Here is a 19,452-nt window from a genome sequence, read left to right as displayed (position 1 = left end):
AGATTTATCAATTAATTGTTAAGAAACTGAAGGTATTTGGGGAGCCCCTGCTGTATGGAAGGTAGTGTAGGGGACGCAAAAATGATAAGCCATAGTCCTTGTCCGAGAGGTGCTCCCCAGTCAGCTGGCAGGCATGACGTGCGGGTAGAAAGATAACTGACTGTAAGGGCGGCGTTTGATCTCGTGGACTCAAACAACAAATTCAGCAGCTCAGAGGAAAGGGAGCTCCTGTGGGCTCTTGGGGGAGAGCAAACTACGGGGCAGGGTCTGTATGGAGAAAAGGATCCTTTCTCCTCGGTGGGACACAGCAGAGTGTGGCGGCACGTACACTGGGACAGAAGGACTGACTGGAGCACGGGGCGGGGGCGGGGGGGCGGTGAGGGGAAAAAAGGCCAACTGAAGGGCAGATTAGGCACAGAATTGCAAGGACCTTCCACCCAGGCTCAGGGAGTTCAAACTCTTCCAGCAGTCAATGGTCAGCCACAGGAGGTTTTCAGACAGCGAAGGTCCTTGTGTTCAGGAAAATCCAATTCCCAAGTAGGGTTTGAAATTTTCCTCGCACACTATGGAGGCAGAGTGTAAGCAACTATTCCGTTCACCAAACACAGGAGAGCCCACGATGATGCATTTCTGGATCTTACCTCTCTCCTGTTTAACTACAAGCACCCTGAGAACAGGGATCTCAGTCCTATAAATATTGAAAAACACTCTTCCGGGATGAACTTTTACTGGCCGAAGCCGTGGGAGAAGCAGTTAAGCTGAAGCTGGAGCTTTACACTCATCCCATTTAGAGTGTATTTGGGGAAGGAAGGAGCTCAAGGAGGAAGGGATTGTCTTACCCACCAAACACTAGTTTGTTGGCAAACAAGTTTCCCCGATGACAATCACAGGCTTGACTTCCTTGCTGGAGCCTGCAGCAGCTTCTCCGGCTCTCCCCCAGGGCAAGGTTACACAGACAAATATAACAAGAAATCACCAAGGCGTGAAGCCCGTCCAAATCCATTACATTCTGGAAGGGATCCATGGCTCTTAATCCTTCCCAAAGGACAACTATGTAGAAATGTTCTATTTGCCTTTCTGCTGTCTGTAAACATCTGCACTAACTAAGAGGTGGTCAGCCCTGTGGAATGATCTGGCCCCGCTCCGTGGCTGCGTACCACACAGTTGGACTGATGGGAGACCTGGTCACCCCATCTCCAGAGGTGTGAGAAGCTAAAACCTAACAAATATGCTAGAAATTCCCAGCTTCCTCTCTCAGGGACTTCCACTCACTTGGACATCTCCCCCACGGTTCAGTGCACCTGATAAATGCCAACTTCTAAGACACCCTAAAAACAGTGCATGTTTCATTTTTAGAAAAAGAAAAACGGTCTCTTAGAGAGTCATTTGCTAAACTGAGAATAAAATTGGTTTTCTTATTTTTAACATTAACCAGATTCTTTTTTTTAAAGATTATTTGTTTATGAGAGAGAGAGCAAGGGAACACCTGCGCACAAGCAGGGGAGGGGCAGAGAGAGAGAGGGACAAGCAGAATCCTTGCTCAGCAGGGAGCCCAATGCGGGACTCAATCCCAGGACCCTGAGATCATGACCTGAGCCAAAGCCAGACGCTTAACTGACTTAGCAGTTAAGTTAGACGCTTAACTTAGCAGACGCCACCCAGGCGCCCCATTAACCAGATTCTATTAAAAACTTTTAGGTAGTTATTAACATTGCCAGCAAAAAAGTGGACTCCCGATGCTGCACCGGTCTTTGGTTTAGGGAGGTTTTTGAGATGATGTGTCTCTCTTCTACCACCTATACTGCTCACCAAACATAGGAAGTTTGAATGATCTACTAAGAAAACTTTCTAAGATTTCTAGGAATACATCAAAGAAGGAATTTGCCCAAATAACAGCAATGACAAGTTTAACTAAGACACCATAAAGCCAAGGAAGCAAAAGTCAAATTTGATAGCAAATTAGCAAAATCCACATGGGCTTGTTTTCCTTTAAAAAATGAGGAAATACTTTTTCAGGAGATTCTCCTCAGGTTAAACGAGATGTCCATAATTTGTGAGACAAACCTGGGGCAAAGAGAACATGCTTAGGGTGGCAGAATTCCTCCTGCATCCAGGGGTTTTTGATGCACACGGTACTAAAACCCTAAAGAGCACTAAACCGAGAATGTCAAACCAGGGTAACAGGGAGCACTGCCCTGAAATTCAGAGAAGGCAACACGATGCTAGCGTCACACTAATGCCTCCGTGTTTTATGAGGCCATCACGTAGGTCAAGTTCCCCAGGGGGAGGGATTTCATAAGTAAAAGAATATTACAGGTCCTCATGATCCACAATTCCCAAATCTGAAAAGTTCTAAGAAACGGACATTTCTTAACCTACTTGGTGGCAAACCAAAATTTTTCACACGAGGCAATGTTTGACCTTTCTCTGTTCCACGTGGTGTGATTATCCACGTTCTGGCAAAGGCACGGTAAGAGAGAGGGCTCCCGGTGCCACCCAGACCCTGACACGGGGTGCAGGAATTCCCCGAATTACCAGTCTAAAACCTACAAATTTCTGAATTTGAAAACACAGGGACTAAAGTTTCAGACATGCACTGTGGGTCTCTATGACTTTATTCGGTGGTACAATGAATCTAGAAAACTCTGAGATAGATTAATACAGGAAGTTGTGTATTTTTTCTTCTTTGCTGATCTTTAAAAGCCATGCAGGAGGGGCGCCTGGGTGGCTCAGTCGGGCAAACGTCTGCCTTCAGCTCAGGTCATGATCCCAGGGTCCTGGGATGGAGCCTCGCATCAGGCTCCTTGCTCAGCGGGGAGTCTGCCTCTCTCTCTCCATCGGCCCCTCTCCCTGCTCATGCTTTTGCTCACTCTCTCTCTCAAATAAATAAATAAATAAATAAATAAATACAATCTTTAAAAAAAAAAACCATGCAGGAAACAATTTCTTTCCTTTCCTTTTCTTTCCTCCCTCTTATTTTGTGACTCAAGTTCAAGTTCAGGTTACAACAAAGAAAATGAGGCACTTGCCGATCTCCTCCCTATCACCTACTTTTTTTTTAGGTGTGTAGGGAGGGCTCGAAAAGCTGGTAGCTGGGATGTTGTCTATAAAGCTGCTCCCGGAAATTGTGTGACCATGTGCGGACAAAGGGAAGCACCTGCGTACCCCCTGAGACTTCTCCAGCATGGGATTCTAGATTCTGGGCGTGGATCGTGGATACACAGGCCACACTGTATGGAGGGGCAAAATTACAAACAGGTATGAATTATGTGACTTTATTTCTGATGCTAAGTACTAATTTATCTAAGTAAAGATTTTTTTTTCTTCATTAGTGAGCTTGGTTACCTAGGGTGATGCAAAACATTCTGTGAGTTTCTACCATAGCTGTAAACTTGTAAAATTCAAAACCAGTTTTTAAAAGTTTTTGTAAGTCTACAATTGCAGACAATAATTTTACTCAAATAGCACAAGAAGAAGCAACTGGCGTATTTGCTACATCACCCTTTAGAGTGGGAATCTTAATTCTGAAAAACTGACATAGTGTTAAAGCCATGAGCTGTTGTGCTGTTCACAAGGCTCGACATCGAAATACGATACTGACACTACATAAAGGCTTCTTCACAAAAGAGACAGCTGTCATAATACAAAATCTCCTCCTCACTTTATATCTAAACCATTCCCATAGGATTTGAAGACTACCAGCCTGCAAAATACCCTATCTGAATACTTTGCTATGCTCAGAAAATGTGAATTACACACTTGAAAAGCTCAGTAAAATGGATTTTTGTGCATAAAACAAAGATTTCTGTAACAATTTATAACTTTTCCACTTGAACATTTTGTTTCAAATTTTCACAGATTCTGTTCCTTTCAGAAGGTCTTGCCAGCGTGAAAGATTCCAGCTGCTTCTCGCTTAAATCATGGGAAAAACATCACACACCCCTTTCTCTCTCTCTCCCTCTCTCTCTTTTTGTGAAATAATATATGAGAATTATATAAATTTAAATTCTTCCCACAGAAACTCTTCTTTGGGCTGACAGATGTGTTTCAAACTTAACAGATGACTTTTCTAGTAAGTTTCCAATAGGGACATTTGCAAATTTGGGGTATTAAAGATACTATGAGGTTATATCAGTTATATTCCAAATGTTGATTATTCCAAACATCAGTGTCTGAGTATTTCTTACTAATTATCTAAGAGTCTCAGCAAATCTATTTCGCTTACTATATGATTACTGCCAGCTGTTTTCTTTCAAGAGGCCAATTAAAAATTGCAGGAAAACATATGCCAAATGATCAAATGCTCTAATAATGATTTACAGCTGAGCTTGCGTTGAGTCGTAGTAGTAAAACCATGTATGTAAATGCAAAGTAATGATATCCGCGGACCCGGAGCTGTGATTTATAGACTGCCGCCTTAGATTAATCAACTTTCAACACTGGGCAAGAAAATAACATTGTCATCTTTTTAAAGATAGCAATCTACACTAATGTTTATGTTACTAAAAACGTCTTTCAGAAGAAAACCAGCTCTTTGTCTTCTTTTCCTGTTGATCTTCTAAAATTATGCATTTAACTTATGACTGCCTAAAAGATCTCGTCTGGTCTGACAAAAAGGCCCACAAACCTGGATTTTTCAGATACCAGAAAGCCAAACTTCATTTACATTAATTCACAAATGCTTGTTGAAAAGACAGACAAGATTTCAAACAAAGAACAAAAAAATCATGAGGGTACTTTTTTTTTTGGTCACAGAAATTTCATTTTGTCTTTCCAGACTAGTGAATGCACAGTCCCACGGTTTACAGAAGATAAAATATTAAAAGGTCTCTACTTTTCTTTTTTTTTTTGCTCCTAACTGTTCCCCCAGAGACCGAAGAACATGCAGCCTGTGAAAGTTAAGGGGAATTTTCCAGCACAAATAAATACTTCAACTCTTCTCCTGAAAGGGAGAGAAAAATCAATTTCCCCTGTGCTGGAAGACTGCTTACTTCTTAGTACTGACTAATGCATTGTTCCATTTCAGAAAACATTATTATTTCTATTATTAATATCTTATTATTATTTTAAGAAATGCAATTAGAAGCCTGCAGGTGGCTAATCGGGACACAGTGAAATTTCTTCCCTACTACTGAACTCTGCTGAGCTAATACTCACTTGGACCTGCATTTCACTTTGTACAGATGTCATATAAACTGACCCCTAAGTACTCGATCACGGCTTCACTTCTTTTCTTGTGGCTGTTGTGTTTATTTTGGAACAGAGAGAACCTGCAGATGTAGGTTCCCCTTCCCCTGCCTCTTAGGCACATGACAGGCTCTGCTGAACAGGTAAGCAAAACGTGGCCCACGGACCTTTACGTGAAATATTAATATCAGTCTTTTCCAGGTGCTGTTTGCTTACTGGTCCTGATAAATCTTAATGCCGGTAGAATCTTGTTTTAATGATTAGACTCAATACATCCGGTCCTCTATAACAAAGATATTTCCAGGTCCCAACAGACGGCCCAGCGCAACAGAGCTTTACTGATCTGGTTTCAAAAAATCTTGTTAACAAAAAATTCTATATAACAGATTTTTTTTTTACTAGTCCCTGTTAATGTTTGGATGGTTCTTTATATCAAAGGTAGTGCGATTTGGGCATTTAGTTGTGCTGTTCAGCATAAACTATTTTTTAATCAATTCACTGATTTGACAAAATGTTTAAAACGATTTTACTTTTCTTTTCTCTTCTCGTGGCACCCTTCTGGAAGTGTCAAAAGGGCTGACAGAAAGTAAAGTGTGAGATGATTCTCCAAATCAAGATAGAGACTGGCCACGAGGCTTTTCAGTAAAGGTCCTCTTAGAGAAAAAAACAAAACAAAAAAAAATCAAGTTCTTACATACAATGTAGCAAGAAGTCTTCTGTTAAATTACATTAGAATGTAGCTCTACAATCTCCTGTCCTGCTCAGTTGATTCAGTGAGGTGTTCCTGCACTGGCCTTTTTAAGGAAGAGAATATTATTCTCCTAACCCAAGGTTTTTTCTTTACTTTTTAAAATAGGAAATGTCGGTGTTCAGCGCTCAAACCACTGCAGGGTTTGTATGCACAAAGTATGTATAAATCACGGAAAGTGTGTGTTAGCTGATGAATGTCCAGGAGCGATTATCAAATAAGAACTTTCTGTTTTTAAACGGTGTTGATCCTTCTCAACCTAACATTTGCCTATGGAGCCTCCATCGTTAGCAATTCTTAGGCTATTTAATTGTTTTTAAACGGAAATGCCAACTCTAGATTTCTGGATTGTTGAGGGACACTCATCTGGTACACAAACAGACACCAGGAAGGGAAGTATGATTATCATGCTGTGCTAAGGAAAATAATACAAGTGAGAAAATATTATTTTTAGATAAGACCACTTCCTAAACCTTTAATGCTATCTCACAAATCTGTCCACAATATGTTAGAATATGAACATGTATGACATAGATTTCTTCCTACCACGGACAATGCTTCGTATCTGTCTAGACCCTGGTCATTTTCTTTCAGCAACACTCAACCTGACATTTCACGGCCAAGACCAAGTAGAGAGGAAGGTGAGCATTTCTACTCACTGGAAAGAAGAGGGACTTATGTAAGAATAAGACTTCAGGGGTCTGCTGGGCAAAACGAGTCCAAAAGAAGAAACAGAAGAGCCTGTCAGCATCCTGAGAAAGAACAGCTCTGATTCCGGGTTGTCCGTACACAGTTCTCCTTCTATTAGAGTATATCAGCACTTTTGACTTCTCCCTTTTGTAAAAATAACCCTTTTCCTCTTGTACTTCAAGGATACTGCTCCCATAATTTATAGATGTTTAGTACTTATTCCCCTTAAATGTAATTCGTATCTATTCACTGACACGTAAATATATAGAATAATAGCACCCTGGGGGCAAAACAGCCTTTTAGGAAGTGAGATTCAGGACCCTCCGGTTATCAAAGTGTTACTTAAACCATTAGTTTAAAAAGGTTCTTTAAGCCTGTAGATTCTAGAAGATCCTAGACTTAAGCCCCAGACCATGCCTTATTTAAAAGCCTTCTGCAGGGGCCCCCTGGGTGGCTCAGTCGGTTAAGCATCCGACTTTTGATGTCAGGTCATGATCTCAGGGTCCAGGGATCGAGCCCTGCGTGGGGCTCCACACTCAGTGGGGAGTCTGCTTGGGATTTTCTCTCCCTCTCTCTCTCCCCCTGCCCCTCCCCCTGCTCACACTTTCTCTTTTTTTTTTTCTCTCTCTCTCAAATAAATAAATCTTAAAAAATAATAAAAGTCTTCTGCGGTGTTCTCTGTATTCTAAGCTGACATCTCATTTTATTGATGTTGTTCAGGAAAACATATTATATTTACAGGGTATGTATACAAGTCCAGGCCTTCCCATTAAATACAACTAAGGTGGCACAGTCCTGCCTTAATTATTAACAGAGCAAAAGATAACTCTACAATACTACATTATGAGAATGGGACATTTAACATGCCTCATGCTCAGCCACCAAACCAAATATGCTCAACGTCAATGTTCTGGCGCTTTCCCTGGTTATAGGTGGGAGGAGGTACAAACAAGGAATTTAGAATTGCTTCTCTTCTTCCCAAACTCCAGGCCACTGGAGCCTCCAAACATTGGGCCTGCTGCAGACACCGGTGTTTATCAGGGCTCTCCACATAATAGATCACCTCCACCTTCCGTGACGGGAGTGCTAGGCTGGCAGATAAACTGACCTTTGGGATAAGGTGTCTGAACTCTCCCTCCCCTGACGGCTATTTCTCTCCCCAGACAGCTGGGGACAAACAAACTGAGAGGCAGTGCTTTGACAAATGAAGCTAAACCAGGATTCTTTGTGTCTCTGAGGCCCACAAGCTGGCATTCCACAAGCTCATTAGGGGGCCATGAATTACTGTGAGGCCGGGCCTGCACTTCCTCCTCCTTGGCAGTCCCTGTGGCCACACGTTCCCATGATCTGTGGGGCCAGACTCCGCTGGTCCCAGTTCACATTCCATCCTGTCAGGGGACTCTCAAAAATAAATAATATTTACAGCGGAGTTCAGGGCTGGTGAAAGCCAAGGGGAGAAAAGTACCTTCAGAGAATCCAGCGGACTTGTGGTTGTTAAACCATTTTTCATGAGACCAGAAACCTTTGTAAGTATATGACCTTGCACTTATCAAAACCCCCAAATTCCAATGCCAAATGAAGGGCATAAAAAAGTTACGACTATTAAAAAACAGGATATTTTCAAGATATAGAAAATGTTTCATTCAACACATTCAGTGAATGGTCACTGGCCACCTACAATGTTTAAGGTCTCCAGCTCAGGCTGTAAAACAGCCTTAGTTTAAAAAAGAATTGACTATCTCTGCTTTATAGCAAGAACTTGGGAAGTCTAAATAAAAGGGGCCTGGAGGTCTCCTTATGCAAATATTCAAACTGAGCTGAAGGGACTAATTTTAGAATCAGGGGTAAGCACACCACAACTCACCAGCTAGATGCAGCTCTCTGCCTGTTTTTATATGGCCCAGGAGCTAAGAATGGCTTTTACATTCTTTAAACGGTTAGGAAAAAAAATAAAAAGAATAGTATTTCATGATACAAGAAAATGTATATAAAATTCAAATTTCCAAGCCTATAAATAAAGTTTTATTGGAACGCTGCTACACTCATTTATTTACCTACTGTCTATGGCTGCTTTTGCATTTACAAAGGGAGAGCTGAGTAATGACAACAGAGACTGTAGGGCCTGCAAAACCCAAGATATTTACGTTACAGATCGAATCCACCAAAGCTTGAGAAAACATACAAGTTCCTTCAAGGAGTAGAGGCAGGATTTGTTTTTCTTTTTAATACCAATTTTGCTAATTTCTTATTGATGAGCCAGAATGCTATGCCCTGACACTCTGTTTTCTTGGACATTTAGACCATGATTCTAAAACACAGGCTATCCCAGACATCTCTTAGGGAGTTCAATAAAACAGAATGCCGGGAGTCACATCTGTCTTTGAGCAGACAGTCCTGTTGGTGGGCGGCTACACGTCCCTACTCTGTATAGGCTCCAGTAACGATCTTGAGAAACGGAGAGGCAACACAACCGCGTGGGGCAGCAGGCGATGCCTCGGGGACTGAAGCTGGCCGTTCTACGGGGTTAATAAGCATCCCACAGTGTCCCCAGTAGTTAAGCGTTGGCATTCTCTCCAACGTACTATCTAGAGAAGGAAGAAGAGTAAAAGTGGGGGACTGTAATACTTTTATGAAGGAAATCTCCCTATGGGATAGCATTTGTCCTTTGGAGGGTCAGGGGATTAAAAATGAGAGAGAAAGAAAAAAATAGATATCCACATCGCAGGGTTTTCTAACCTGACCACCCTCTAGACAATGGCCATGGGTGCAACTCTCAGCTTCTAGCCACCTCTAGGCTTCCCGTTAAGTACAGAATATCCTCCTAGATATTACTATGTTTCCTCTGCCCGAGGTAGTTGGATCTCATCATTAATATATAATATGAGAGCACTGCCCTCCTACAAAGGATACAAGAATAATTTCTTTTAATAGAGATGTAACAGAGCACATGACCCCAAATATAACAAAAACAAAACAAAACCAAAAAACCCCAAAACCTTTTGGAAACTCACCTAGAAAAATCTCCCTTTGCCTCCTGTAGAAGAAAAAAAGTCAATGTCAGTGAAACGTGCCAGTCAGTGTGCCAGACTTCCAAAAACATTCTGTGGCCACGACGACTCCTCTACTGAGTAAGCTCAGCTCACTACTGCTGTTGTCCTACCTGCTACAGGAAGACGATGAGGAAAGGACCAGGCATTTGCCACCTGAATCCAAGACACTAAATTACACTTTAGAAAGATATATACGAAGAAAGCGATTCGTAATGACAAGATGCAAGCTTCTCCCTCTAGATCCTGGTTTACCTTTTTCTAGTTTAAAGATTCTGAATTGGAATGTGTGTCTGGGTAGAGCTGTCTCTGTTTTGTGTACTCTTGTTCTGTCTTGTACTGTGGGCTCCTTCCCGATTATACTACAGAGGAACCATGGAACCTTTAACGAATCTAGCATCACACCTTGAATATAGTAGTTGTTCAATAAATCTTTGTGGAAGAAATAAATTAATGACCTTCTTTCAATTCATCTTGCCTGTGTGACTAATACTGTCATTGTTGCTAATTTTCATTAATAACTCTTTTACGCATAAGCTAAAAGTTTTTCCTTGCCTTTCCATGGGGTGTGAAATGATTCTCTTGGCAACGAATTCTCCTATTTTCCTGGCTTTTTCCAGAGTGGGGAGGGCACCAAACTTGAAGAAAATGGAGTCACTGAATGATCTCAGTTTCCCCCAGACTCAGACGATATAGAGACAGTTTTCCTCTGCAGAGAGACACCGTCATAAAACTTGGGAATACCAGAAGCTCCTATTTACTGCTATGGCGTAGCTCCTTCCCGTTAGTGTTATAAATAATTAAGATGACGAATAGGGAGAGGAAATGGAGCTGGCTGTGCGTGCTAAATCTTATTCCTGTCTCTTCTGTGGATGGCTCTGGGAATCACAGATGAGGGCAGAATAACCCACCTGTAAAATATAGGAGGCCAATTCAAACACCACTTCACTGTCAACATCGATCAGCTCCTGAAAGGAAAAACCAACAAGGAAGGTAAGTTTGGTACTGTAACAATGACTTCTTTATGACATCTCTTCACAAAAAGGCCCGGTTTTCCTTTTCTGAGTTGTCCCCCAGAATCCCAAACACTCACAGAATATCGATGGTCTGAATGACTTAACCCCAAATGCTCCCTGACATCCAGTTCACGGCTTTTAGCCAGAAGGGACCCAGTGGTCCTGGGTCTTCTGTCACCTCAAAGGCCTTATCTTTAAATCTTGAGAAATCAGGTGGTGGGCCAATCCTGTTTTACAAATTTGTTAATCTGATCATCCATGGAGTAAGGTTATTTGATATCCAATTGTGTTTTCTTTGTAAGCTCTACCTTAGAACCAGGAGTAAGGCTTTATTGAAAAAAAAAAAGAGTTATCATGGGATTGTAACTCTTTAAATGAAAAGGAAATGAAATTAAAAATACAGTTTCTCATTGTAATGGCCTCATTGCTTTCAAACAACAGTTCCATGTAGTTGTTGGCTACCATGGAGTCGGAGCAGATACAGGGCACTTCTGTCCTTGCAGAAAGTTCTACAGACCAGCACTGCCACAGAGTCTAAGTTTGTTTGTTTATTTATTAACTTATTTATTTATTTATTTAAGACTTTATTTGTCAGAGAGAGATAGAGAGAGCATAAACAGGGGGAGCAACAGGCAGAGAGAGAAGCAGACGCCCTGCCAAGCAGGGAGCCCGATGTGGGACTCGATCCCAGGACCCTAAGATCCTGACCTGAGCCAAAGACAGATGCTTAACTGACTGAGCCACCCAGGTGTCCCACAGAGTCTAAGTTTAAAAATGCTTCTTTCCTATTCCTTCTTTCCCTAAATATTTTATCATCATCTATGCACATGGTCTTAAAAGGACATAAACCTCTTTGTGGTTTTTGAAAAAAATTTATATATATATATATAATATATATTTCAATATGTATATAGTTCATATCTGTTCTCTAAACAGGTTTTTGAGGTGTAACTGATACACAAAAAATCTGCACATTTAATATATACAATTTGAGGAGTTTGGACGTGTGCAAACACCTGTGACACCATCACTACATTCAAGGTAATAAACATATCCATCACCTCCAAAAGTGTCCTTGTGTCCCTTTATGTGTGTGCGTGTGTTTATCATATGGTACAAAACACTTAACATGAGATCTACCCTCTTCACAGCTTTTAAGTGCATGACACTGTAATTGTCATATACAGTTCAGATCTTAAGAACAGAGGGAACTCTGGGACACCTGGGTGGCTCAGTCAGTTAAGCGTCTGCCTTCAGCTCAGGTCATGATCTCAGGGTCCTGGGATCGAGTCCTGCATCAGGCTCCCTGCTCAGTGGGGAGCCTGCTTCTCCCTCCCCCTCTCCCTCTGCTACTCTCCCTGCTTGTGCTTTCTCTCTCTGTCAAATAAATAAAATCTTAAAACAAAACAAAACAAAACAGAGGGAACTCTTGAGTCCATCAACACAGAAAAATAATAAACAAATGAACAAATGTACTTCTGTTGTGAAACTTCAGTAGAAATGTCCTTTTTATCTTTCTCTCTCCCTCATATCACTAGATGCTATAGTGGATGACGGGACCACAGCACATAAGAGCTAAACCAGGCTTTGACACCAGCTAGCCCAGCCCTCTGCTTTAATTGAGATCAGAAATCCAAAAATGTCAAGGGACTCTCCCAAAGCCACAAGGCCTTAGTGGCAGTGAGGAGGCCGGAAACAATCCCCCAAACTCTTGTCTAGCAGGTGACCTCCTTGAGTGCATGCATTCCCCTAAGTCAATAAGGATTCAGAGGGCATCACCTGACATTTGTTAGAATGGCTAATATCAAAAAGACGAGAAATTGCAAGTGTTGGCGAGCATGTGGAGAAAAGGGAACCCCTGTACACTGTGGGTGGGGGTGTAAAGTGGGGCAGCCTCTATGGAAAACAGAATGTAGGTTCCTCAAAAAATTAAAAATAGAACTAGCTTATTACTCAGCAAGTCCACTTCTGGGTATTTGTCCAAAGGAAATGAAAATACCAATGCAAAAAGATGTCTTCACCCCCAGGTTCACTGCAGCATTATTTATGACAGCCAACTGTAAACACGGAAACAACCTAAGTGTCCATCAATTGATGAATGGATAAAGAAAATGTGGTATATATGCATATATATACAATGGAATAGTACTCAGTCATAAAAAAGAACAAAATCTTGCCATTAGAACAACACGGATGGATCTAGAAGGCATTATGTTAAGTGAAATAAGTCAGACAGAGAAAGACAAGTATTATATGATCTCACTTATACATGGAATCCAAAAGAAAGAAAATTCACATTCATAGATACAGAGAACGGGCTGGTGGTTGCCAGAGGTGGGGGGAGGGGGAAGTGGGTGAAGGGGGCCAAAAGATAAAAACTTCCCAGTTTATGAAATAAGTGAGTCCTGAGGATGTAATATTCACCACAGGGACTATAGTTTCTACTATACCATATATTTGAAGGTTGCTAAGAGAGGTAGATCTTGAAAGTTCTCAACACAAGAAAAAAATATATAAATGTGGGATGATGGATACTAACCAGACCTACATTGGGATCATTTCACAAGATACACAAATATTGGATCATTATGTTGTACACCTGAAACTAATATAATGTTAAATGTCAATTATATTTCAATTAAAAAACATAAGGACTTGGTCTCAGCCAACATATTCTCAGAACCATATCTATCATTGAAGTTAGCTAAAACTAGAGTTATTTTTCCCTTGAATTATAAACTGAACTCTGATTCATGGATTTTCTAATTAATTTTTTTTTTTTTTTTTGGTGGCCCACAATTGGATCCTGGAATTCAAAACAACACACTCAAGCAAGCCTGTATCTTTCGAGGGAGGGATATCATTTGGGTCCTTTCAGGCTCAGTAAAGATGGATAATAATATTTGCTACCGAACCACCTTAGAAGTATGGGCTAAGAGAACCAAGGAGAGCATATGGAAGAATCAGGCATAATAATTCTTTATGCGTAACCAGCTGAGAGAGCTTTATGGCCACCGTAATTGATATCGACTGTCAGGGTTGGGATACAGAGGAATGCGTGGAATTGCCCTTCCGGGATTACCAGATCCCATCAGAATGTAAATCATTTAACAGTGTGCAAATGATTTAACAGAAACACTGTCCAGGGTTTCCACAGTGGCCCATTTCTACTTGCACGACGTTCCTTTCCATTCCCACCAAGGACGTGCTGAGCACTCACGCGCCCGGCCCCATATGGGATGTGTGCTCTCCTGTCAAACATTTACGCCCGTGTTGCAGCTAATGGTCAACGGTGGGCTAATCTCTAACCTTCGACGAGAGGCTTATGTAGCGTGCAACTCAAAACCAGCCATCAGGAACAACCTTTTTAAGTGTGAACATAGCTTTGAGGTCATTATTTGACTCATCTGCTAAATGAAAATGTACCGCTGGGGGGTGGGGTGGGGAAGCAGGGTAGTAAAGGCAGAGGAAGGTCTTTTAAAATTTCATTTCATTTTATGCAGCCTATTACACAGTTCCAGGACAGTCTGTCAGAAACGAACCTGGTGGTGAACGTGAACTGGAATGTGCCATTTTTCAGAGTCAAGCTACCAAAAATGCACAATGCAATGCCTGCCCCGATTTACCCAAGTTCTCCCTCACCGCACTTGTCCTCAGGGTAACTGGGCACCCTCCCCCTTCAACTGGGGTGAGTTTTCACCTTCTCTGACCTTGACTGTCTCCCAGGGAAGATATTAAAAAACAGGATGAGTCAAAACGTGGCCAGGAAGAGGGAAAAGGATTAAAGACTGAAGGGGCTCAGCACACGCGCTTGCACAATCCGATGGAAGCGGGCTGCGTCATTACTTCTTACCATCTCTACCTAATGCTGACTGAGCTCAAGAATCGTCTTGTTGTCCTCAGTCAGCACAGACATCTGAATGGCGTGTGGAAGCACTAATACAGGAACGTGGGAAGACACAGTTCTAACTGTGAAGAACATATGTTCCTACCACGCAGGCTCTACCCCATTCCCTGACGTCTCCTGTTCATAATGCGCTCCCCCCTTTTACACCTGGCCCTCCCGGGGGATTTAATCTTTAAAGTCCACTGCGATGGAACAGCGTTCGAGACTTTCTGCCCATCCCATACATTTCCTACAAGTTGAGTTCCCCGAGTGGAGGGGTGGATAGATGTTTCCAGGGGCCCTCCTGTCAGACACCATGCTGCCACTTAACATCCGAAAGATGACTCTCCCCTATTCTTATGTGACTTCTCTGGCAATCCAGAGGTGGTATCTTTCATGTGTCTCTGCTCCAGCAGAGAAAAGAAGCTGAATGAGACCACGAAGAGGGCATGCAAAGACCAGGCTGCGTTTTTCCTAGCTGAGGACAACACAGGACAGGGGGAGCGGGAGAAGACCCGTCAGGGTCTAGATGCTGCTCAGCTGGCATGACACAGGCTGGGGTATGACCCTCTTCTGCACCCCTGAGGCTCTCACAGCCACTTGAGAGGCGCGTCTTCGGGGTGTTTGCTGAGCTCCGATCTCGCCTGGGAATCCAGGGTGGTCTGATGGGCATATAAGAATTTTACCTTAGATGCGTGGGTATGAGGAAGGTGCCGGTAGAAGGGAATATGCCTTCCAGTTATTACGGCCATTCGGGGTGTACTTTGGGCGTCTGTTTTACTTAATACTGAATAATGTGTTTTCTGCTTTCTTTGATGACTATCTGCAGGTGTGTGCTGGGCGCTCGGAGCAGGGTTGGGGAGGATGGCCCCACTTCCTCCCACTTAGCATTGTTTGATCCCAGGTGATTCACTAGCTGAGGGAAGAGGCCTGAGGTCATTTATCAGCAGTGTAACTGTGAACAATATTCTCCGGAAGGTTTCCATCTGTGGGTCTCCAAGATTTCCAAATAAATGGCCCCAGGAGAACCTTGAGCGGCAGGTGTTATGGACGTTCTCCAAAAGTACCGAGAGCTGGAGGACCTCTTCACGATCCCCTCGCTCTGAGGGACTTGGTGGTGGTCTTCACACAGCCCAGGATCTTAATGAAAAGCATTCCTCTGTGGTCGGGAATGACGGAAATTCCAACTTTCCACATAAAATGAATACAATAATTATAACACAAAACGTGATTAATCACCATACGATAGGTTGACAAGATTTCAGTGAGGATGATCTGCACCAAGTCCACCTAGAACAATCTGCAGGGCTGGCCCAAGGCTCTTCTCAGTCAACCTTCACCAACCACCACCACCCCTCTTCTTACCACAAAATGCATAAAGGTCACGGTTTCTTGCCATCCTCAAGATCATTTCTACCCTCCCCGGGAAGTTCCAGGTTCTAGTTCCCATTCCCCAACAGCTCTGGGACATTGAGTAAATCGCTGGATCTCCTAGAGTTTCATTTTCCTCATCAGGAGAAAGGGGATAATGATTTCTTGTCCAATTATTTTACTGAGTTTGGTGAGGACACAGAGGGGTGATCTGGAAACCCTAAGACACACTACAAATACCCTGGCTGTAATAATTATTCGGGCTCACCGGGGTTTATAATCTGACCTCTCCAGTGTTGCCTCTGTTCAGCACTGTTGAGTACTTATAGGAATCATTGGTTAAGACGTATTTTTTTAAAGAGAAGGACAGCGTTGTGTGTGTGTGTGTGTGTGTGTGTGTGTGTGTATCTATGTGTGTGAGTGTATCATCCAAGTGGCCCTGATGCCCACAGTTGGCCTCCCTGCGCCTGTGTACGTGCCCCAGCTCATTGCACAACTCATAATGGCTGCATGAAGATGCCTCAAGCAAACAGGGCTGTGGTGCGGGGCAGGACCAACGTGGTCTTGCACAACCACCTTCCTTAGCCCTTTGCCAGTTTTTCATCAGTCAAGTTACTTCATGTTTCGCTGATAAGCCACTGGGGTACGTGCCACTCAGGCTGGGCCACCATAATTTCATTTGCGGCCCAGCGATTCCTCCTGCTGCCTCGTTTATAGCCCATATCATGACCCGGGGAGTCTCTCTTGTAGAGGTCACGGGCACCACCAAGATGATGAGCCTAAGTGAATCTGTTTCTAGAATTGAAAACGAAAGTCCCTCTCTGTCCTTTTGTCCTCCCCCCACACCCGTCATATGAGCGAGCACACACACTAACTCACACTAACCCTGCAATAATCAAACTAAGAGATAAGGACTAGGATTCTGAAGGTTTTGAGACTAGTATTTATGTTGGTTCTTTTGTCCTGTGGGGCCTGATTTGCGGGTTTTGTTTCTCTCAGCTTCAGACAAGATGATAGAATCTGCTCATTAGCAAAGCTCTTTGAAGATCTTGGATAAAGACCACTTACTTTAATTTCAAGAGTGATGGTGTTTAGCCCTACATAGCGAATGTGGCCCAAGGATGGTTATCTAAATTTCAGTAACATGGGAAGCTCCCAGACCAATGCGGACCTCTCAGAAAAGAAGGTGGGACAAGACCCCCGCCCACATAAAGCAGGAATTTAAAGCTTTTTCTTTTCTGACATGATCTGCTCTTCACTGGGTATATGCAGGCACCAGACTTGCTAATTTCATAGGAAATATGCAAATCTTTGCTCCCTGGGATTGGAAAGCAATCAATTAAAAACAATTTTCTAAGCATTGGCTGTATGCCTAGTTTAGTGATAGGTCATGGAAAGTGACCATAAAAATTCAATCTGATGAATGCTCATGCCAACTTTTCCTCCAACCCAAAGAGGGACACTGCAGTCCACATTTAGATGGTGCTCATGTGTTCTGTTTCTTTGGTTATCATTGGTGGACAGGATAAATGTTGAGACCAAGCATTTAAGTGTGACAAATATATTTAAGAGTGGGTGGTCAATCCCATATTACCTATGGGATTCCTTCTTTTTAAAAATTAAAAAGACACTGATATTTTATGACCTAGGACTTGTGGTTTGCAAGACTTTTGAAAATTATTGTGGTGACTAATTTTGACAGCAATTTCCCGTTATCAGTGGAGAGAAGGCAGGATTCAGTCCCGTAGCCTGAAGGTGGGGCAGGAGCTGAGATTAGAATCCACATCCACTTAATTGCTCCCATCAGGTGTGACAAGCCCACTGCCTACTGTGGGGCTGGCATATGGGCTTCTTCAGTTTGGCATGGGAAGCCACATCCAAAGAGAGAAGACTTGGCAGGAGAGCTCTGCTTTCTTTTGTGATTTTCCAGGGAACACACAACATCAAGGGTAGACTTCCCATGGGAGTTTTCCACTGAACAAGACACACATTTCTAAATGAGTTCTATCCATCCCTTGATCATAAATTTTCTTTCCCTCATCCACCTGTAACCTCGAGGAGTTAAAACACATCAGAAGGGCACCTGGGTGGCTCGGTCAGTTAAATGTCTGCCTTCGGCTCAGGTCATGATCACAGGGTTCCTGGATCGAGCCCCATATCAGGCTCCCTGCTCAGCAAGGAATTTGTTACTCCCTCTTCCTCTGCCCCTCCTCCTGGCTCATGCTCTCTCCCTCTCTTTCACTCTCTCTCTCTGTCAAATAAGTAAATAAAATCTTAAAAAAAAAAAAAATCAGAAATGCTGTCAAGCATGCGGCTGCGTGGGGTATCAGGGACCCCCATTCTGTATCTCCCCCTGCTCCACTTAAGTTCACCATTAGAACCCTGTTCTCTCATGACCATATTCTAATCTTCGGCAACTTGGATTGATGATGACTGTATTTTCCTGTTCTTTTTGTGCAAAACAGGGGACTGTAAAGTATAAAGCAAGGGGATGTGAGGGAGAAACCCACTGGGTCATGGGTTCTGCCTCCTAGTGGAGAAAAAGTAGAAGGCAGGAAGCTGGTGCTCCTAGTCTGGGGAAAATGACAGACAAAACATGACAAACAGAAAATGACAAAATGAAACATCTTTCCTCACTTTTCTGCTCTTGAAAGATCAGAGGTTTGTTCTCTGGACAAGATGAACAGGAAGCTGGAATGAGGCCCCCATCAAAAGCACCAGGATTAGAAAGGGAGTCTATACCCCAAGTGGAGGGGTTCCCTCCCCCACCCTGGAAGTGGAGGACCGGCCCAGACAGGAAGTGGAGGATGAGCACCCAGACAGGAAGCGGGGCAGATTCTCCTCTGGAGAGAATGGGGAGCCATGAGAAGGACACCCAAACACTGCCATTCGGGCTTCCTACTGAAAGAACCAGCTTGCCAGTAGATCGGTCCACAGGGATATCCACCAGGAGACCACCCCCACCGGACGCCTCACTCCTCCACATGGATGGATAGAAAAGATCAACAGACAATTGAGGCAACTCTCCTATATGAAAGGCAGAGACCAAACCAAATAGGAAATACGCAGGGGGAAAGAAAAAAGAACTGAAAAGAAACAGAAAGGACACAGAACGTGCATAATTAATACTGAAACGATGAGAATGTAAAATTTAAAGGCAATAACAGGATAACAGACAATACAACGTATATATGTAAAGATCAGATAATATGAAGTCTCAGAAATTAAAAACAGGATCACAAAGGTTAAAAAGCCAATAGAGATTAAACATCATATTGATGAAATCTTCTAGGAAGTAGCATAAAAAGATAGAGATGGAAAAGAGGAGATACAAGGTATCAAAGCAGGAGGCTGTGCCCAGCCTCGAATTAACAAGAGTTCCGCAAGGAAAGCACGGAGAAAACAGAGACATCATCAAAGAAACAGTACAGAAAAATCTCCCAGAACTGAAGAATACCAATCTCCAGACTAAAAGTGCCCATCGAATACACAGCCTAGTGGATTTAT

At 42.8% G+C, this 19,452-nt stretch overlaps 1 protein-coding gene across 1 annotated transcript in view; it reads right to left on the bottom strand.

Moving 5' to 3' along the window:
* FRMD4A (FERM domain containing 4A) overlaps positions 1-19,452 on the bottom strand; it is a 746,022-nt gene that overhangs the window by 99,716 nt on the left and 626,854 nt on the right. The window contains 2 exon segments of the mRNA XM_040645388.1: positions 9,637-9,659; positions 10,584-10,640. Coding sequence (XP_040501322.1) covers positions 9,637-9,659; positions 10,584-10,640 — 80 coding nt within the window.

Source organism: Ursus maritimus, unplaced genomic scaffold (genome assembly GCF_017311325.1).
Source record: "Ursus maritimus isolate PB19 unplaced genomic scaffold, ASM1731132v1 scaffold_31, whole genome shotgun sequence".
NCBI lineage: Eukaryota > Metazoa > Chordata > Mammalia > Carnivora > Ursidae > Ursus > Ursus maritimus.
Note: the sequence above shows the minus strand (reverse complement) of the source record. Positions and strands in the feature narration are given on the sequence as shown.